The 22,746-nt window shown below is 40.1% G+C and overlaps 1 protein-coding gene across 1 annotated transcript; it reads right to left on the reverse strand.

The window, feature by feature from the left end:
• Positions 1-1,255: 1,255 nt before the first annotated feature.
• LOC111221311 (lipoma HMGIC fusion partner-like 4 protein) lies at positions 1,256-11,990 on the reverse strand. The gene is made up of 3 exons (XM_022744665.1): positions 11,956-11,990; positions 10,518-10,927; positions 1,256-1,275 (listed from the first exon to the last, which is right to left on the reverse strand). Exons 2-3 carry the CDS (start codon positions 10,924-10,926, stop codon positions 1,256-1,258), a joined length of 429 nt encoding a protein of 142 aa, XP_022600386.1. The 5' UTR covers position 10,927; positions 11,956-11,990.
• Between the last annotated feature and the right edge of the window lie 10,756 nt (positions 11,991-22,746).

Here is a 22,746-nt window from a genome sequence, read left to right on the forward strand (position 1 = left end):
ACTTCAGCATAAGAGAAGAAATAGAAGCAAGAAGAGGCTTGCTCTCCACTGCTGGAGACAGCTCTTGGCAAGTAAAAGGAATGAAGTTTGATGCTGAACTCACAAGCATTTCTTCTAGAAAGGGTAAGTAAACAGTTTGCTAATGCTAACGTAAAAAGCATAAATGAAAGAAATAAACAACAACAGAAACTATCCCATTATGTTTGTTTGTGTTTAAGAAAGTCAACTTGGTGTACTTTGATTTAGTTGCTAGTAAGTAAGATCATGAAGAAATCTAAATCTCTAATCACATTATGGTTTTTTTATTTGCTTCCTGGGTGTGTGACTCATCAATGATTTCATGTGTTTGCTATTCAGATTATTAAATAACTTTCTTTCAGTCATTTCTTAAGACACAATTTTTATCGTGTGATGTCTGTTAAACTTCATTTACATTATACTTTGATTTGATTGGATGTTTTATACTCGACTCATGTGAAGCACTTTAATTTTCGTTAATCGTATTGAAAATAAATGCACATGAATATTTTAGATGCCACTATTTTTTTATTTTCTATAAGAAAAAAGTTGCAATGTTGTAGATTGAAACATAGAGGGAGTAGTTTCATCAAACCTGGTACCATTACAGTACAGACTGCTCTACTTCAATGGACTTTTTTTTTCATTTATACAGGTACTACTACTTTGTTATGATATGGGCATTTTTGCTCTTTTTAATTACATCACTTGTCATTTTTTACTGCTCAGCCTTGAAATGAAGAGTCAATCTGACATTTTCCAAAAAAGCATTAAAATAACTGTGAGACACATTTGTTGTGTGGGGTGTTTTGAACTTCTTGTTTTCATTGAGGAACAGAAATACCCAGTAAGACAATCAGAATTCACGTCACTGTCTGACCTCGACCCTGAAACAATAAGTTGAGAATCTGCTGTGATTAATATTACCTTTTTTGTGTGGCTGGACTGGTTACTACTCTTCAATATTTCTCTCCTTCTTTGCTTCAGATGTTATTTTGAAGTCATTCACGGTGTGTGGTGTCTGAGTTGTCTCCATTGTCTCTCCTGCTGTCAAAAAGGTTCGCGGGCTTTACTCGGCTGATTCATCAGACGCACTGCACTTGGCGATAGTGGCCGAGTTGATTCGAGGAGTTTGGGCATTCGAACAACGTCCAGGCCCCTCAGTCAAATCAAAATGGTAAAGAGAGAGGCATTCAAACTGTATTTTTGAGGGCTGTGTAATATGCGCAGATCGCGCTTACTCGTATGGTATGCACTCTGATCAAAGCGAAAAAGTACACACAGGCAGATACAGAAGCAGTTAGGCATTTAGCACACTAGCAGCTTCAGCTTAATACAGGCTTTATTATGATATCACGGACGCACGTTCCTTCGTCTCATACTTCTTTCATGAATTCCGGAATATGCAACCTCATTTACTTTCATCGGTTTTTCCTGTTTTACTGCTACCGTGCATCACTTCTTCAGCCTCTTTCTACACTCAGTGAAATCGTATGTGTTAACTTGCCTTGCCTTTCGCTATAATCAAGCTTTGTGCTTGTGTGGTATCTGTGGTATTTATGTACTTTTGAAACCAGGAAGCTACTCATTTAGCCAAAAGACTCCAATGCACATCTTAATCAGAGAGAAATTGTGAATGCAACAAGAAATGAGAGCAAGCTGTTGTTAGCAGTAGTTTCTATATCCAGAGGGTCTGTCCATAAAATTTAAAATGCAATTGTCTTCTGATCATATTATACCCATTAAATTGAGAGGACTTCAGGCTGATATTGCTATTGATTACATAAGACCAAGGTAGAGTCATGCAAAGCAAAGTCAGTTCATTGTAAAAGCAATATGAAACCGATCCATCCATTCAGACTGGTACTAGCAACGATCGCAGAAGCGGATAGCAACAGTGTGTAACGCCACTGCTCCACTGCCACTAATCTAGAATACCAAAAAAGGTTACCTATCAGTATAGGATTGTTTAAAGACGAAGGAGCAACACGTTGAGCGCAAACCACTTTCGAGTCAAGGGCAAGACCTATCTCCTTATGCCGGGATGCCTCTTAGTTCACAAGCAAAGTTTCCCCAGCTATCTCTAAGCTCCACATCTCATTCTCGTCTCATCCAATCACAACCCCATCAGTGGCCGTTTAGCCCAAATCACTTGTAACTGTTCAGACTTTAAAAGTGTTTCTGTCCCTGCGTCATTCAATGCACAGTGAAGATTATTTTTGTGATACCCCCCCCCCTCCCCCTTCACTTCTCTGTGGAGAGTCGCAAAAGATCTGTATCCTCCCCTTCACCACCCTCAGCTGTGGATGCCCTGACCGTCTCCAATCAAAACCTCTCCAATCACAAAGTCTCCGCTCTTATGGAGACGTTCCCATCCTTCTTCAACCACCACCAAGGTGTCCGGCTCCGGGGGAAGTTTCCCTCTAATTGAAGGACCTTAATACCTATGGACCGCTTCCCGATTGCGTGAGCCACTTCCTTGCTGGGGTGTAATCACCAAAGTCTGTTCACAATAAATATACTTCTATTTTCTCATACTCTTTTATTCCTTTATCAGTCTCTCCTGATTATAAAATAAAGTTTATATAAAAATCAAGAACACATATGATTTGCAGGAAGCATTTTTAGACGTTAATATAAAAGATTCATGTATAAATGTGGTAATGTATAATGAGGATAATTGATTTACATTATTTGGTAAGTCCATTCTAGCTAGAAAGTGGTCTCAGACTTTTGGACTCCACTGTATAAAAATCAACATTGACGAGCGCTTTTGTCTCTTAGGCAGTATAAGGCATGGCTGCACTCCACAGTGTCTGTTAATGGCAAGTGAGCACTAAATGAGTCAAGATATGAATATTCTAATTCTCTAATAGGGTCGAATGTAGTAGGATTAACATGTTTCATCATATGCTCATACTATTTCACCAATGGAAGATACTAACTATACAGTAGTAACATATATTACATTATGCATCATGGTGATGAACACCATACTGCGTTGTTGAATGCGTCAAACAAGAGTATTGAAATTGATTTATTTGTTCCTGTATGCTATATTTCGGGTCTTGCCATATTTCTACACTCGTATGAACAGAAAGGTAGGGTGCAATTAGTTCTGATTTAGAGCATTAGATTTTCTGAATTATGATGTGGATGTGTAAGATACCTCGGGAGACGTCTCGTGTTTGCTGCAGGTTTTGTTTATGAGATTTTAATATCTTAACCAAAAGACGCAAGAAGATGTATACGGAGTCCATTCAGTCTAACTGATTATCTACAGTTAAAGCTCTATATAACCACAGTCATTTACCAGGAGTGTAGGGGATTTTACTGTTCATGTAAATAAAAGTTAAAGCTTAAAGAAAGCCAACTATCAGTAAAAGAATAAGTGTAAATGACCGTGCGCTCCAGCAGCAAGTTCTATATATATATTGTATAGTCTATGAAGGGATGGCAGGTATAGTCATGACATCAGTAAGTGTACTAGATCAGTAGTCGAGCGGAGTGAGAGGAGATAGCAGGAGGAGGAGAAGCGCAGGCAGAGAGAGAGTTACTTCAATGTATTATATATCGCATCTCTCAGTTTGTTGTATGATATGTTTCTAGTATCAATAAACTTGTTAGTGTACCTGAGGTACAATAACGAACTCAAACTCAAGTTATTTTTATAGTTTATATGTCCATATGGCATTTACATATTATATGAGCACTCACTCTCTCATCTCTCGAGAGCGAGAAGCGGCGACGTTCAGATGGGACGGACATGTAATAAGCGGACACGCGCGGTGGCGCGGGCGCTGCCTAGAGTTGTGAGGCTGATTTGTCTGGTGGGTGACGGTTTTTGTTGAGAGGCATATACCAGATGGATGAATCAACAAATGAGGAAAAATCTCTTTTTTTTTGTTGCTAGTTGACGTTAAATGCTGGAGGCTTCAACTGTTTGTTCGATACCGTGCCTTTGTCTGCAGTGAAATGGAAAACCAAACAGGATTTCTCCTCTTTTGGTTATTAGCTGCCACTTCCACTCTACCCACACCACACACACACACACACAACACATACTAGCCTCCGTCATTTTTATCAAATGTGATCACACACATCCTCTTATAGATCAATCCAGACAGGAAGAGTGAAATTGGGTAAAAACTAGACTGTTCTCTTCTGTCTCTCACTTTTTTTTCTGTTTCACATTTTCCTTCCACTGTCCTACTTTTCGTTCTCTCATTTTTATGCCTCACTCCGAATTTCTCTCGCCGGCCCGTGGAAAAATTTCAAATTTCTGCCTGATCCGTTGCAAAAAGTGAGTGGATCTACACACACACACACGACATCCACACACAGCACACACACACACACACACACACCACACACGACACACAAACACACAACAACACAACAAAACCACACACCAAAACACGACACAACACAACACACAAGTGAGAAAGAGAAAGACATAGCTGGTAATAACATCTATTTGTCATTATTGGTGTGTGCAGGCCAAAGAAGAACTGATACAGTTCACGCTCATCTGTCCATTACCCCTGAACCAACACACAGATGGGTCTATTTTGGGACACGTAAATGATTCAACCTGTGTGTTTTTACAGGAGAGTCGCAGCTGCTGCGGTCTCTTTGAGGTGTATTCCCCTCAAAGCTGTTTTTGTCTTCCATCACCTTTTTAATTCTCTCACAAAACATAACATTAAACCTTTTGTTTCGTGTTGTTGTTTTTTTAACGCATTTTCCTCCTGTCTTGCTACAACGTTTTAACCCAGTCCTCTTTCCTTTTGTCTTTCTTCAGAGGACCTTTGTAAGATTGTTTTCCAAGAAAAAGCCAAAAAAACAAAACGCAGCATTTCAAACACCAGCTATTTCTCCATCAGACGCTAGAGATGTGATTCGGGTATGAGGTTCTCAGTGGGAGGCTTTACAGATATGTTCATGATGTCTCAGGAGTGGCTGATTTTATAGAAAATTACTAGAGTAGTCTTTCCAGATTAGAAGCGCAGACGTCTCTTAGAAAGATGACAGCTTGTTTCTTTTGTTGAGCTAATTGACCCATGGGTGTGCCAGCCCTGACTGTTTGATTACCTGCCCAAGTGAATGTGTGCAGTATATGATTGTTAGCCAGTCCCATTTTGTGTTCTAAGGTGAGCAGGAAGTAAGTTGCCTGCTTGAGTGTTAAGAGGGGAAGCATAAATTTTGGATGGGATGTTTTTGTTAGGGTTTCCACATGTGAATTATTCTTTAACAACTTGTAGTCCTTTTGCTGCTACAAATATGCAAGTAAGTCCAGATGTCCTGATCCTCCCACACACACCACTAACATGACCTTTTTATTTATTCTCTATGTAGGCTTGTCACTTCCAAAATCTGTGACCAAGCAGACTTATCAGAACGGTTAGCAAGTTCGCATCTTTGTATTTGCTTACGTTGTTTGTAAGGCTTGTGACTGGCAGTGGCGTAACACAGTGTTTGCGGTTGTGCTAATGCAACTCTTGCTGCTGTGACAAGATCTGGTTTATTTGCCCCACCCCCATTTCCCAGCAGGTTGACGGGATTGGTCCATTAGGTTTATATGAGTTGAAACCGCTTGGTGTCTCGAGTCTAGTCATCGGTGTTGACCGCTTATTTTCGCTAATGATATGTTTGCATTTTACAAAAAAAATCATAAAGGACATGTTTAATAATAATGTTAAAGCACTTTCTATTTGGTTGGAAGCGACGTCTTTAAGGTGGGGGAATATGGGATTATTGTAATAAATTGTGGTTAAGGGTATAGGTTACAGTTGGCGCGGCTAAAATTGCCTTTTTGGTTATGGTTCGGGAAATGATCAAAGTTGGGTGGTTTGACGTTTATTGCGCATGGTCGCTGTTGCGGACACAAATTTCAGCCTCCTGCATGAAAGTCAGCACGAGGAAATACAGACCCTGAATGACCTTTACTTAAAGATACAACGAAAAGGCACTGTCCTTCCTGTTAAGGCCCGGAACGCGTTGGAATTAGACTAGATTAAGTAATTCATGGGGACTGGATACCGTGTTAAACAGACGCTGGCCTTTTACGGGCAAACTCCACCCTGACCCTCCCCGAAAAAGTGTTCCTTTCTACCACACACAACACAGAATGTTTATAATCATCCACAGAAACACTGATAGACTGAAGACAGTTTAATGTAGTACCCGCAGCTAATCCAGTGTAGTGCAATCATACATAATGCATCTTCATGTGAAATGAACTCAAACATCTGTTCAAGTCCAGTTGGTGTGCAGCTCCAGAAACCAAATGACCTTGTTGAAACTGGAAACGAAATGTCCACCAAAGTGCATGATGGACACAGAGTAGTCACAATTTTGGTCACAGAAAATAGAAAAGTACAACCCATTTAGGGAAGTCTCTGGGGGAATAAAAAAAAAAAAAAGGTTTGTTAACTCATAAGGTTAGTGATTCGTCTCTTTAACCTCCAAGCTTTCGATCAATCATCCATCATCTCTTACACAACTTTCTCAACTTTTCTAGCACTAACCATGAAGAACTATTTACATTACCCATCAGTATATAAAATTACAACCGCATTAAAAAAAAAGATTTTCCTTGAGCATTCACGATGGTTTTGATGAGTATATCATGTCAACTGCTGATGAGTTTCGTTTTTGAGCGTAGACTGTGAACTTTCCCTGATCTGAACCAAGGGAGTTGTCAGTGCCTTCACGTTAAACCTTCTGAAGTTTCACAAACTCTGACATCTACTCGCAATTTAGAGGTAACATAGGTGTTTATTACGTTTAAAAATAAAAAAATAGTGAGATATTTTTTTTATTGTAGTCAGAACTGAGCAAGCCAAACATAGAGATTTTGTTGAACACCCTGACAATAAGACTGAAATATACATCATCAAAAGCCAATTCAAACATCTAGAAAATTATAGAAATCAAAGTCCAATCTTCTGTTTGTGATTTCAAATAATAAAATTCAAACAAAATGTATGTGATGAAGATGAAGTATCTGTCAGGCGGGCTTCTGCCTTGCTGCCGTGCAGAGATCAACCTCCAACCTTTTCAGCCAGACGGTGATGGATGGTGGAGATGTGGAGTGTATTGATGACTAAAAGGGGCCTGATGTGATTCAACAGAGTCATCACGTTCACACTGATTTTATGGACCAATGCAACATTCCTCCGCATCACGTACGCTTCACCCTTATTATCACTACACATATTTTTATCCTCATTTATCAGAGGAAGAGGCGGCGTGAACTTTTGCAGGGGCCCAACCCCTAGATTGGGAACCTCTGGCCTAAACCACCTAACTGTATAGAACATAGGTAAAACTCGCTCCACCTTGAACAGCTACAACCATAAACTGCTACATGCGCGTTGATGCATCAGTATTATCAATTTATTAATGTCCTGTATAATAATATTCAAGTCACAGAGGTCACATTCTGTAGAATAAAGACTTTGCTGATAACACATCTGTACTTCTACATTATAACAGGATGGATGTGAATATTTTCTTGGTTTCCTTTGTCCTCTGTGATAGGAAACTAAATATCTTGGACAAGTCAAGGCACTTCAAGACTTTCTATAGACAAAATGATGAATTTATATAATTGGGAAAATAAACTGATGATGAAAATAAATGTTAGTTTCACTCTGACAAGAGAGTCTAACATTTGAAAGTGGATATTTAGTAATCAAATGAAGCCTGAATTTTCAATATTAAATTTCTTGTCCCACCAATTACAAATCCTCCCCCGTGGTGTCGTCCTGGGTGCAAACAAAATCCCATACTGCCAATACAATTCCAGCTTTTGCGCCTGCACAAATCAAAACTGAACCATCACAGGTAAACGTTTACAGACCCTCTCACTGAAATAGGTTTGAAATGCAGGACTTTCACTCGTAACTGAGAATTTTTTACCTTGCGTTATTGTGACTTCTAGGATCTGAAAAGTCTATCCACCACTGCATTTTTTTTTTTTTTAATTAATGTTTTACTTTATGATTAATGGTTTGCAGACCGAGGTTCAATTCCTGTTAAGTCATGAAGATTTAGATAAAGAGAGTAAAATCTGTACCTCTGCTGTTCTGTCTGATTCGTGCTGATCGTGGAGCACCCAACCCTTTCAACACACTCGGCAGAACAGAGGACAGAGTGGGCAGATGAGGATGAGGAAAAGAACAATACAGAAGGAAAAACATTGCTGATCTCTCTCTCTCTCTCTCTCTCTCTCTCTCCCTTTCCCTTTCTGTCTCTCTCTTCCTCTCTCCCTCCCTCTCATTCAGTATGCTGACTGTTTCTGTACAGAAAACTGACTCCCACGCTATTCTGCCTGGCCTATTTATCACATTGATCAGCTTATAAAGGAGTCGGATATACACAGGAGGCTCGCTAGAAATGCGCGCATGAAAAAGATTTTTTTTTTTTTTTTGCGCCTTCTCAGATACACCACATGCTGCTCTCACCACTCAAAGGTTAAATCTTGCCGACATGGTCATTTTACTCACTTGGCCCTCATGACATCTAATCACCATGGATTAAACATTTTATTTGAGCCTTTTTTTTCACTCACAACAATGATGCATTAAAACACAAGCACCAGCACTGAAAATCAGCAGTGCAATTAAAAAAGACAGGAGCAATAAATCTTAATCTTCCTGTGTGGGCATTCCAGAATAATCAGTCAATATGAGCATCACTCTCTTATATCCTGACAGTAGAATAAAAAGTCAGGAAAGTCTATTAATCAGTAAATTGATGCCAGACAACAATCTGCAACTACGTACAAAACCAATTAATTGTTTTACTCATTTTTTGAGCAAAAATGGAAAAATTCCAGCTTCTCAGATGCGAATATTTGCTTGTTTTCTTTGTGTCTTCTGTGCTAGTAAAGTGAATATCTGTGGGTTTTGGGCTGTTGGCTGGACAGAACAAGATGTTTGATGATGTCAGAGCGGGCTCTGGGAGCTTAGCATTGGCTTTTTCCCCCCTGCCATTTGCTGACGTACTCTATACCCCAAACAATTAATGGGTTATTCCAAAAAATAATAAATCTATGATAAAAATTGATGAGGTAAGTTAGTTTCACCCTCTGACAGGAGAGCACATCATTTCAAGATGGACTTTTAGTATCAAATCAAGCTTGAATTCTGTGAATATTTCATTGCTGGTGTTATTATTAAAATGTCACACTGTCATTAAAGTGCTTATCATTTCTCACATCATTTCCAACAGGCTCTTGTCTTTGGAACAGGCACATATCCAACCTGAACCACTGAAGCGTCCATTTGTAAATCTTACATACCCCCCACCCCCCTCCTCTTTCGCCAGTTGTCCGTGAAGGTAGCACGACTCAGTAGCCTCCTGTCCTGCATGTGTTGGGAAAGCCACGATTTATCCCCAGTCATTCCTGCAAACTGTAATCTACCCACACGAGCGGGAGACAAAACACGAACCTCCCTGAAACACAGTATAATCCAATCGACCTGGAATCATCCCTCAAAAATAGCGATGGTCGCAGGAGCGCGTGTGTCCAGTGCACCGTGGCTACATCACGCCACACCGCATCGTATATATACGAGGAGCTGAGATGGATGAATGAATGACATTTGCATTTCATCAGCATAACGGTATGATCCTGCTGCTGCCGCTCTCTTTCCAGATGCAGTGGTGTATCCACAGAGATGGTAACGCGGCTCTGTTAATGCTCTCGGTGCGTTACATCCGCGTGAATAATGGCTGAAAATGTATTCCTACTGTCTTTGGAAAAATCTGTGCAACACTCCCAATTAACTGTAACAAGACCTGGCATATACACCCATAGACTACAGCATATTGATTTCAGTGGAGTAACAGACACCGAAGCTGCTGCCACACACACACACACACACACACACACACACACACACACGCACACACACACACACACACACACACACACACACACACACACACACATTCCACCTTATTTCTACCCACATGGTATCCCTATGATATTTCTATAGTTCCAGTGGTAGCCTGCTCAATATACTGACCTCAGGAGTCCGTAATGATGTTTGATGATGTCACAACAATGCAATGCACGTGGGAATTTACAATTTTGCAGTTTTACAGGGACTGTATGTCATCTTTTATCATTTTCAATCATTTCGACATTTTATATAAAATAGTTTTATCGTCCTTTCCCGCAAAAGCTTCTAGGTGCATAAAACGGAGAGAAACATATTTTTGGAGATTTGTGTGGAAATGCTTCTGAAATAATATCCAATGTGGCAATGCATTGATTAAAAATTCGATTTTTTTCTGTTAAGAAATCATAGTGTATATGATTGTATCCTCGCTGTATACTGCAGGTGGCTTTTCATGCAAACAAAACAGGAGGGTGAGTTGAGTTCTGGGTGGGTTTTTACCTGATTCCAGGGCCATGTCATTTGCATCTATGTGACTGAAAAAGTAAAAAATGTATCCTGAGCTGTACATGAGAGTCATCTTACCACACAGCAGCTGCATCCAGGCGCAGGTCTTGTAAACGGTGGAGGTGTTGCAGAAGAAGAAGAGCGCCATGCAGGCGATGCAGCTGAGGATCAGCACCATGGACAGCAGCACGAACACCGAGGCCGCCTTGAAGGCTCCGGATGGGATGGAGCTGAAGTCGGAGAAGCTGCCCACGCAGGTGAGCTCCCGGCTGGACGACGGCCCGGTGCCCACGCAGTAGTGGAAGAGGCCGAAGTAGCCGGCCTGCGGCGTGTTGACGCTGTCGCCGATCCAGTAGGGCTGGATGAACACCACCACGTTGACGATGGCGAAGCAGATGGTGAAGATGGCCCACAGCACCCCGATGGCCCGGGAGTTGCGCATATAATTGTCATGATAAATCTTGGAGGCTTCTTGGGAAGGCAACATGTTTGGTCGTTTTTTTTCTTCTTCTTCTTCTTCTTCTTACAGCTCTCTTTCCACCCCCGTCCTCCTCCTCTTAAGACTCTTTCAAGAAAAAAATGTAAATCTTTAAAAAAAATCCCAGACAGCTGGACACCCCTCACTATCCAGATCTTGTATTTTTTGTTTTACCTTCTCTATGTCAAAGCTTTCCTGCGCCAATATTCTCCCCGCTTTGGCTGTTTCTTATGTGGCTGTTAAAGGCTATTAAATGGGCCTACATAACCACACGATAAAAATGTAAGCTGCAAATATGTAGCCTATGTGATCTCACAGGACTAAACATTATAAAAATGAATGGGGGTGGGAAATGCTACATTGAAGCAATACAAAATCATAGCCTACCTATACCACTAATGAATAATTTACCAAGACCAGTGATTCAACATTGCTGTCTAAGGCTCGTTTCCTCGGGGCTACACCATGAATGATTAAAAAAAATCCATCAAAATAGGATATTCTTTATTTCACAGTCGTCGGTTGGAGGGGGTTAAAGCCGTTTTTCATCCTCATCCATCAGCAGAGAGCTTTCTTCAGGATGTCCTTTATTACCAAACGTGAGATGAGATGCGTTTTGTTGCCTGTAGCGCCAGCGGTGGACCCCGTTTTTACCTTCCGAGGCATCCGTGGGGTGCTCCCCTTTCCTCTGCTCGCCTTCAGTGTCCACGCACCGTGTAGAAATCAAACACAACGAAATGAAAATAAAAAAAAAAAAACCGAGAGAAGGTTTCAACACGAGCCCCTCTGTCAAATTTCAACAGTCCTTTCTCGTAAATCCGACATCCTCCACCGCCTCGACTCCATTATCATCATGCTTTTTCTCGTAGCCTTTATCCAGTAGCCTATGTCTCCTCTCCCTCTCTCCCCCTCTCTCTCTCTCTTTCTCCGTCCTCCTCCTCCCGCTTCTCTCCTGCGCGCCCCCCGGAAGATGCTGATGTTGTAGGCTACTGATGACAGCGATGGAGCGCGTTCACGTACGCGGGCACGGAAGCAGCAGCAGCAGCGACAGCAGCAGCAGCAGCAGCAGCAGCAGAGAGGGGGGTGATAATTTGCATCAAAACACGTCTCCGCCTCTGTATCACCTTGAATTTGAAATCAGACCAGCAAATATTCCCTCACGTGCAGATGAACAATGAGCGTTTTCGTAAGAAGGGCTCCATCACAACAGACCAACACTGGTCCACGGACCCCTGCTTGGTACAACCCGGGGAATCCAATGTGAGAAGATGTTTCTATGCGAGAAGGGTAGAGTAGAGCGAGTCACACACGTACAGTAAAATCACAATACTCCAGTTCTTTCACATTCCTGCTTATTTACAGTAAAGGCATTAATGAAAATTTAAGGAATCCTTTCAAATAACCCCCAAAAAACTATGTGAAATGTATGTTTTCATACAACTTCCTATTTAATAAACGGATCATACATTTTGTATGTTTTGCATCTAATAGTCACACAGTAGGCTACCTGTCAGATAAATGTAGTGCAGCAAGAAGTAGGATTTCCCTCTGAAATGTAGTGGAGTAGAATTTGTGGAGTCAAATTTATCACATGTGCAAAAACAGGTGCATAATTTGCACATCTGCGTACTAACCATAACCCTAACCCCAGTTGAGTGCAGATGCAGGCTAAAAAAAGACAGTGACAAAGGAAAAGGAGAGGCTGTTCTGCACGTTGAAATTTCTAAGCTCCTGAGAGACTGCACTAATAAAATCTTGGGAACCTGGAAATTTCAGTTTGCATACAGCCTCTCCTTTTCCGTTTTAATGTACCACATGTAAAATCTGAGAAAATCCAGCCTCTTTATAGGCTGTGTAATTTTCTCACATATAAATGGTGTTCCACATGTGATAAACATATGAAATATGTTTAAATTAGGCCAATGAAGTGAGGTTAAACAAGAGTAAGGGCCTATAGAGCCATGCTAGCATCAGCATGCTAACATGCTCATCATGAAAAGGCTTCCGTGCTGATGTTAAGCAGTTATATTGTTTACCACGTTTACCATCTCAGTTTAGCGTTTTAGCATGCTAGCATTTGGTAATTAGCACTAAACACAAAGTACACCTGAGGCTGATGGGAATATTAGTTTTGTAGTTATATAGTCATCAATCACTACAGTGAGGGACAAATTGAAATTTGTATTTAAAAGCTGAATTGAAAGTTATTGGGATTCCTCCTGATGGGGACATAAACGTCTGCGCCAAAAGTCACTGCAATCCATCCAATAGCTGTTGAAAACCACAAATGTCACTCGTGTGGTGGAGCAGGAGGAAAAGTCAAAGAATTCATCAATCCTAATTCAAGTCATTAGGATTTATCTTCTGGGAACAGTGAACGACAAATGTTGTTGCCAAGCCTGCTGGCGGAAAAGTGAGGGAATCACCAAAGTCATTGGGATCTATCCTCTGGGGAACGTGACTGTTTGCACAAAATTTCATGGAAATGCATCCAACAGTTGTTGAGCTTTTTCCAGTCTGGACCAAAGTAATGGAATCTCTTTTCCTTTTCGCTTTGGTGATCATGCAGATTCTAGTGATCTCATCATACAATAGGTACTGGATGGACACAGGATGCAAGTAAATGAAAAATGAAAAAGCATAAAATTAGTGCTCGACAGCAGAGTACATCACAGTACTCACATCCTGTCTTCCCTATTCAAGAGGTCTGTTTTCTTCAGGGCCAGATGTTTCCTTAACTATTGAAGCTTTCATTTTCTGTCCATTAAAAGCTCTGTTACTCACTCTGGGGAGAAACGCATCTGCCCTCAAGCTAGCATATTCATGGAAAACTAGGTCAAGACAGTGGTCTGTGAGTGAATGTGTTTTAGAGATGGAACACACAAAGACTGTTGCACGTGATGATCACTATAGGACCCAAATTCTGTCTTCAAGCAGGTTATATTTGAGTTTGACAGAAACAAACGGGCAGCAGAGGTCTGAGAGGAGCAAAAAGACATTCCTTAATGTTCCCACATGCTTGACAATTCACATAGAAATCTGATTAATAATGCACTTAGTTCAGTCTTTCTGTCATATCTTCTGGCTGCAGTGTGCACTCAGAACACACGTAGCACATCTGGATGCTGTCTAAACAAACATGTATTTTTGCCCTCTGCTTCCACAGCACTCAGACTATCTTTCTTCATCCCGAGGCCTCCTGTCATCTGTTAGCAGCAGCAGGGGTGTTGACAAGCTGTGTATGTGTGTGTGCGCTACTGTCTACATGTATTTCATATGTGCACATGAGCGAGTGTGTGGGGATTTATGTGTGCCACTGTGTGTGTGTGTGTGTGTGTGTGTGTGTGTGTGTGTGTGTGTGTGTGTGTGTGTGTGTGTTGCTAAAATTGGCACAGTGAGAGCAGAAGGTGCAGTGTAGCTGCTGAAGTGAGGACATGTCAGTGGAAGAAAATAGACTTGTACACAGCGAGGGTACGCCTCTTGAGGAATGGGAGGTGTTTTCAGAGGGAGAGAGAGGGAGAACAGAGGGTTCATGAATTTTGTGAGTGAATGTCTGCATGACTGCATGCATGTGTGCATGTGTTTTAAAATAGTCAGAGGCAGGCGGTGCTAACTGATTTGAGGACAACATGATGTCAGTCTCATGCAGCTGTAAAGCACCTCAGGAGTGTTGGAGGTGTGTGTGTGTCTCTGTGTGTGTTCATGTGTGATATTTATTTGTATCCCTTTGTATCACTTATATCTCTTATTATCATATAATATTAATTATACATTACACATTTTTAGATTTTGCAGCATGTGTGTTTAACACAGTATTTCCAGCCGTGTTTCCATATCAGCACGAAGTACTTCATGGTTCTTCACATGATCCTGTCTGAGGTTGCCATCTGTTGGAATAAGAGTGAACTGCAAGTGTGGAATGTAAAATTCTCTAGTAATTCTCCCAGTAATGTTTCATCTTAAAAATTAAGAGACCATAATAAGACTGCAGACTGTTCATACTGAGGCCTTTTTTTGTCAAAAAATCCATGAAAAGTCCAAAACCATCACTGTCTTAGTGCGTCTCTCAGTACTTTTCGACTTCCATAACCCATCTAGGGGTCTTAACCCCAAGCCCAATCATTCCTAAAGAAGTCATAAAAATGTGATTCACAAATACAAAGATTTATTTTTCAAAAGGCTGTCTAACTTCTTAAAACAGCTGACTTTAGCAAACATTACTCAAACAGAAGCAAATAATGTATTTGTTGGGGACTATTTTCAGCTGCGCATTAATACACAGTTGTGAGCATTTACAGCACCAGAATGGTATATGTAGGACTTGCTCAAAATAAACCCATGTTCATTGTAATGTAGGAACATGTCACCTTCAGCAATGGAATGGCTCACTGGTGTGTTTTGTATAGTTTGTGGACAACAACAGAGCTCTATGGCACAGAGGAATGTGATAGATCGGGCTTTGGCTAGACAATACTTGTTATTAGGGTCAGTTCATTGTTGGTTTTTATCACTGAAAAGGATAATGAATACATTTTTAAAGAAGTGTTTTGTATTAAAAATCCCTTAAAACAGCATTAACAGCTATTTACTCACCAGTCTTACTAAGAGCTTCAGCCAATGTTGCATTAACAGGACAAGACGTGATAATATGCCTTATGTATCTATCTTCAGGGCAGACTGGAGGCTACAGTGACTCGGTATTGGAAAGTGACAAGACAGACCGGGTCTAGCTGGTTAGCAAGCAAACTTCAGCATAAGAGAAGAAATAGAAGCAAGAAGAGGCTTGCTCTCCACTGCTGGAGACAGCTCTTGGCGAGTAAAGGAATGAAGTTTGATGCTGAACTCACAACATTTCTTCTAGAAAGGGTAAGTAAACAGTTGCTAATGCTAACGTTAAAAAGCATAAATGAAAGAAATAAAACAACAGAAACTATCCATTATGTTGTTTGTGTTTAAGAAAGTCAACTTGGTGTACTTTGATTTAGTTGCTAGTAAGTAAGATCATGAAGAAAATCTAAATCTCTAATCACATTATGGTTTTTATTTGCTTCCTGGGTGTGTGACTCATCAATGATTTCATGTGTTGCTATTCAGTTATTAAATAACTTTCTTTCAGTCATTTCTTAAGACACAATTTTATCGTGTGATGTCTGTTAAACTTCATTTACATTATACTTTGATTTGATTGGATGTTTTATACTCGACTCATGTGAAGCACTTTAATTTTGTTAATCGTATTGAAAATAAATGCACATGAATATTTTAGATGCCACTATTTTTTATTTTCTATAAGAAAAAAGTTGCAATGTTGTAGATTGAACACTAGAGGGGAGTATTTCATCAAACCTGGTACCATTACAGTACAGACTGCTCTACTTCAATGGACTTTTTTTTCATTTATACAGGTACTACTACTTTGTTATGATATGGGCATTTTGCTCTTTTTAATTACATCACTGTCATTTTTTTACTGCTCAGCCTTTGGAAATGAAGAGTCAAATCTGACATTTTCCAAAAAGCATTAAATAACTGTGAGACACATTTGTTGTGTGGGTGTTTTGACTTCTTGTTTTCATTGAGGAACAGAAATACCCAGTAAGACAATCAGAATTCACGTCACTGTCTGACCCTCGACCCTGAAACAATAAGTGAGAATCTGCTGTGATTATATTACCTTTTTTGTGGCTGGACTGTCTCACATCTTCAATATTTCTCTCCTTCTTTGCTTCAGATGGTTTATTGAACGTCCATTGCGGTGCTCTGTTGTTCCAGTTGTCTCCTCTGCACAGTGCTGGTCCGGCTGATCACAGGCTGCACGTTGGCAGTGCTTGTGCTGAGTTTGGGGCATTCGAACACCAGCCTCGCAAATCAAATATGCTGTCACATCATCAAAGGCATTTCAAACTGTGATTTTGAGCTGGCGATTGGAGATGGTCATACTCTGCAGGCCTAGATACAAACAGAAACACACCAGAGAAACAGAAGCCAGTTCATTCAACTACTCTTTCAGAAAAACTGTTTTGCAATAAGGAGCACTTCCTTGTTCATTTCTTTCATGATTCCGGATATGCACCTCATTTACTTTCATCGGTTTTCCTGTTTTACTGCTACCTGCATCACTTCTTCAGCTCTTTCTACACTCAGTGAAATCGTATGTGTTACTGCTTGCCTTGCTATAATCAGCTTGTGCTTGTGTGTATCTGTGGGTATTTATGTACTTTTGAACCAGGAAGCATCTCATTTAGCAAAAGACTCTCATCACATCTTAATCAGAGAGAATTGTGAATGCAACAGAAATGAGAGAAGCTGTTGTTTACAGTAGTTCTATATCCAGGTCTGTCCATAAAATTTAAAATGCAATTGTCTTCTGATCATATTATACCCATTAATATGAGAGGAACTTCAGGCTGATACTTTGCTATTGATTACATAAGACCAAGGTAGAGTCATGCAAAGCAAAGTAGTCATTGTAAAAGCAATATGAACCATCCATCCATCAGCTGTACTAGCAAGAAGCAAGAAACTGAAGCAACAGTTTTAACCACTGCTCCACTGCCCACTAATTAGAAACCAAAAAGGTTACTATCAAAGGATTTAAAAACAAGAGCAACACTAGCAACCCTTGAGTCAGGAAGACTATCTCCTTGCCGATGCCTTCTAGTTCACAAGCAAAGTTTCCCGCTATCTCTAAGCTCCACCATCTCATTCTCGTCTTCATCCAATCACAACCCCATCAGTGGCCTTTAGCCAATCACTTGTAATCTGTCAGACTTTAAAAGTGTTCTGTCCCTGCTGTCATTCGGCACAGTGAAGATTTTTTTTTGTGACCCCCCCCTCCTTCTCTGTGGGAGAGTCGCAAAATCTGTATCCTCCCCTTCACCACCTCAGCTGTGGATGCCTGACCGTCTCCAATCAAACCCTCCAATCACAAGTCTCCCTCTTATGGAGACGTTCCCATCCTCTTCAACCACCACCAGTGTCTCGGCTCCGGGGGAAGTTTCCTCTAATTGGAAGGACCTTAAACCTATGGACCGCTTCCCATGGTGAGCCACTTCCTGCTGGGGTGTAATCACCAAAGTCTGTTCACAATAAATTACTTCTATTTTCTCATACTCTTTTATTCCTTTTATCAGTCTCTCCTGATTTAAATAAAGTTTATATACAAAATGCAAGAACAAATATATTTGCAGGAAGCATTTTACGTTAATATAAAATGATTATGTATAATGTTGTATGTATAATGAGGATAATTGATTTACATATTTGGTAAGTCCATTCTAGGAAAGTGGTCTCAGACTTTTGGACTCCACTGTATAAAATATCAACATTGACAGGCTTTGTCTTCAGTATAAACATACATGTCTGTATGGGCAAGACATATGTCAAGATATGAAATTTTTCTAATTTCTAATAGGGTTCATATGTAAATTAACATGTTTCATATGTACATATATTTCATAAATGGAAATACAATATACAGTATATACATATATTACATTTGCATATGGGAGAACACCATATGGTTGTTGAATGCGTCAAAGTTTTTTTAAATTGTTTATTTGTTCTTTGCTATATTTGGTCATAAATTGCCAATTTCTTGTATTGTAAGAAAGGTAGGTGCAATAAGTTCTGATTTAGACATTAATTTTTAATGTGTGTGGATGTGTAAGAACCTGGGAACGTCTCTGTTCTCAGGTTTGTTATAATTTTTTAATATCTTAACCAAAAGACTAGAATAAAGATACGGAGTCATTCAGTCTAATGAACACATTTAAAGCTCTTATAACCACATCATTTAGTCATGGATTAGGGAGTTTTTACTGTCATGAAATAAAAGTTAAAAGACTTAAAAAAGCCACTATCAGTAAAAGAATAAGTGTAATGCACCGTGCTCCAGCAGCAGTCTATATATATATATCTATATATATATATAGATATATATATATATAGATAGAGAGATAGAGAGAGAGGGAGGGAGAGAGAGAGAGAAAGAGATAAACATCTCTCAGTTGTTGCTGTTTTTCTTGAAGACCAATATATGTTTCTTGTACTAGACCAACAAATAACACCAAACAATTTTTTATTACCCAGACTCCTTATTTATCACCACTTCTCACTTCTCTGTGAGGAGCACGGCGACTTCAGATGGGACGGACACTGTAATAAGGAGGAGGCATATACCAGAGGAGAATCAACAAATGAGGAAAATCTCTTTTTTTTTGTTGCTGTTGACGTTAATGCTGGAGGCTTCAACTGTTTGTCCGATACCTGCTTTGCTCTGCAGTGAAATGGAAACCAAACAGGATTTCTCCTCTTTGGTTAATTAGCTGCCACTCCACTCACCCACACACACACACACACACACACACTACTAGCCTCCGTCCATTTTATCATGTGATCACACACATCCTCTTATAGATCATCCAGACAGGAGAGTGGAAATTGGGTAAATAACTAGACTTTCTCTTCTGTCTCGCACTTTTTTTTCTGTTTCACGTTTTCTTCCACTGTCTACTTTTCTCTTCATTTTATGCCTCACTCCCGATTTCTCTCGCCGGCCGTGAAAAATTTCAATTTCTGCCTGATCAGTTGCAAAAGTGAGTGGATCTACACACACACACACACACACACACACACACACACACACCACACAAACACACACAAACACACACACACAAACACACACACACACACACAGTGAGAAAGAGGAAAAGACATAGCTGGTAATAACATCTATTTGTCATTATTGGTGTGTGACAAGGCCAAAGGAGAACTGATACAGTCACGCTCACTGTCCATTACCCCTGAACCAACACACAGATGGGTCTATTTTGGACACGTAATGATTCAACCTGTGTGTTTTACAGGAGATCGAGCTGCTGCGGTCTCTTTGGTGTATTCCCCTCAAAGCTGTTTTTTGTCTTCCATCACCTTTTAATCTCTCACCAAACATTAACATTAACCTTTGTTTCGTTGTTGTTGTTTTTTTTAACCACTTTTCCTCCTGTCCTTGCTACACGTTTACCCAGTCCTCTTTCCTTTTGTCTTCTCAGAGACCTTTGTAGATTGTTTTCCAAGAAAAAGCCAAAAAAACAAAAACGCAGCACTTCAAAACACAGCTATTTCTCACAGACGCTCAGAGATGTGATTCGGGTGATGAGGTCTCAGTGGGAGGCTTTACAGAATATGTCATGATGCTCTCAGGAGAGCTGATTTTATAGAAAATTACTGAGTAGTCTTTCCAGATTTAGAAGCGCAGACGTCTCATTAGAAGATGACAGCTTGTTTCTTTTGTTGAGCTAATTGACCATGGGTGTGCCAGCCCTGACTGTTTGATTACCTGCTCCAGTGAATGTGTGCAGTATATGATGTAACCATCCCCTTTTGTTGTTCTAAGGTGAGCAGTAAGTAAGTTGCTGCTTGAGTGTTAAGAGGGGAAGCATAAATTTTGGATGGGATGTTTTCTGTTTTTCAGGGTTTCCACATGTGAATTAGTCTTTAACAAACTTGTAGTCCTTTTGCTGCTACATATGCAGTAAGTCAGATTGTCCTGATCCTCCCACCACCACCACCACTACATGACCCTTTATTTATTCTCTATGTACTCTGTCACTTCCAAAATCTGTGACCAGCAGACTTATCAGAACGGTTAGCATAGTTAGCATCTTTTATTTGCTTACGTTGTTTGTAAGCTTGTGACTGGCAGTGGCTAACACAGTGTTAGCGGTTGTGCTAATGCAAACTCTTGCTCGCTGTGACAAGATTTCTGGTTTATTTAGCCCCACCCCCCATCCCAGCAGGTTGACGGGATTGGTCCATTAGGTTATATGACGTATGAAACCCTGGCTGTCTCAGAGTCTCAGTCATGGTGTTGACCGCTTATTTCGCTAATGATATGTCTTGCATTATATAAAAAAAAATCATAAGGACATGTTTAATAATAATGTTAAACACTTGCTTTTGGTTGGACGGCGTCTTTAAGGTGGGGGAATAACTGGGATTATTGTAAATAAATTGTGGTTAAAGTATAGTTACAGTTGAGCGGCTAAAATGCTTGGTTATGGTTAGGGAAAGATCAAAGTTGTGGTTGACGTTTATTGCAGGTCTGTTGCGGGACACAAATTTCAGCCTCCTGCATGAAAGTCAGACGAGATACATGACCCTGAATGACCTTTACTTTAAGATACACGAAAAAGCACTCTCCTTCCTGTTATGGCCCGGAACGTTGGAATTAGACTAGATTAGTAATTCATGGGGATACTGGACCGTGTTAAACATGACCGCTGCCTTTTACGGCAAACCTCCACCCTGACCCCCTCCCCAAAAAGTGTCCTTTTCTACACACACAACACAGATGTTTTATAATCATCCAACCAGAAACACTGATCAGACATGAAGGACATTTAAGTGTAGTACCGCCAGCTAATCAGTGTAGTGCATCATACATAATGCATCTTTCATGTGAATGAACCTCAAACATCCTGTTCAAGTAAAAGTTGGTGTGCAGCTCCAGAAACCAAATGACCTTTGTTGAAACTGAAACGAAATGTCACCAAAGTGCATGATGGACACAGAGTAGTCACAATTTGTCACAAAAATAGAAAAGTACAACCCATTTAGGGAAGTCTCCTGGGGGAATAAAAAAAAAAAAAGGTTTGTTAACTCATAGGTAGTGATTTCGTCTCTTTTACCTCCAGCTTTCTGATCAATCATCCATCATCTCTTACACAACTTTCTCAACTTTTCTACACTAACATGAGAAATATTTACATTACCCATCAGTAATATAAATTATAACCCATTAAAAAAAAAAAGATTTCCTTGAGCATTCAAGATGGGTTTTGATGAGTTATATCAATGTCACTGCTGATGAGTTTCGTTTTTGGCGAAGACTGTGAACTTTCCCTGATCTGAACCAAGAGTTGTCAGTGCCTTAACGTAACCTTAAGAAATGTTAATCATGCTTTAGTTGCTATGAGCAGATTTTGTAGAACAAACAAAATACATATTAGTTTCAGTGAACATTTTTTCAAAAACATTCTGTATGAACATTTTGTGACTTGGCACAAAATGTTCATCCGAGATGTTTCCTGATGTTTATGAATCAGGTGCTTCAGCTTTCACGTCAGCATCTGACAATCTTATATGGGCCAGATTTGGGCCGTGGAAGCGGGTGTATGCTGGGCCAGAAGACATCAAGCCCAGGTTTCACTGTAAACAGAATCACTTCATTTAGTATTTATTTCTGCATTTCTTGAACTTGTATTTAATTAGCTTGATAACTTTGTTTAGCTGTATGTCTTTATCTGGATCGTAACTTTGTCTTTTGCACAGTGTGCATTTGTATTTCTTTAAGCATATTAAATTCCTTGTATGTGTCAGCAGACTTGGTCAATAAAGCTACGTGAGCTGGGTACCTGTATTTGCATGACTCAATGAATGAAATATAATAACTGCCTAGCTTGTTTTATAAATCTATTCCAAAATGAAAGGGAGTCCCTGCACTAAACAATGAAGACACCGCTTTATATGCAGACCTTTCTATTCCCAGTATCTCCCACGCGTCTTTTCATGTCTAATATCTTTTTTTCAGTGTCTTACTGCAGCTATGCAATGAAAAAAAAAATAAATCCATATAATTGTTAGAATTCTATGTCATTCAAAAATGAACGTCATTCAAAGACTGGCTCACAATGCATTTGTGGTAACACTTATAATGGACTGCACTAAAAGCCACACACACACACACACACACACACACACACACACACACACACACACACACACACACACACACAGTCTCACACTGATGAGTGACCTGCTCCACCT

Source organism: Seriola dumerili, unplaced genomic scaffold, assembly GCF_002260705.1.
Source record: "Seriola dumerili isolate Sdu_G_001 unplaced genomic scaffold, Sdu_1.0 BDQW01000083.1, whole genome shotgun sequence".
Classification (NCBI taxonomy): Eukaryota; Metazoa; Chordata; class Actinopteri; order Carangiformes; family Carangidae; genus Seriola; species Seriola dumerili.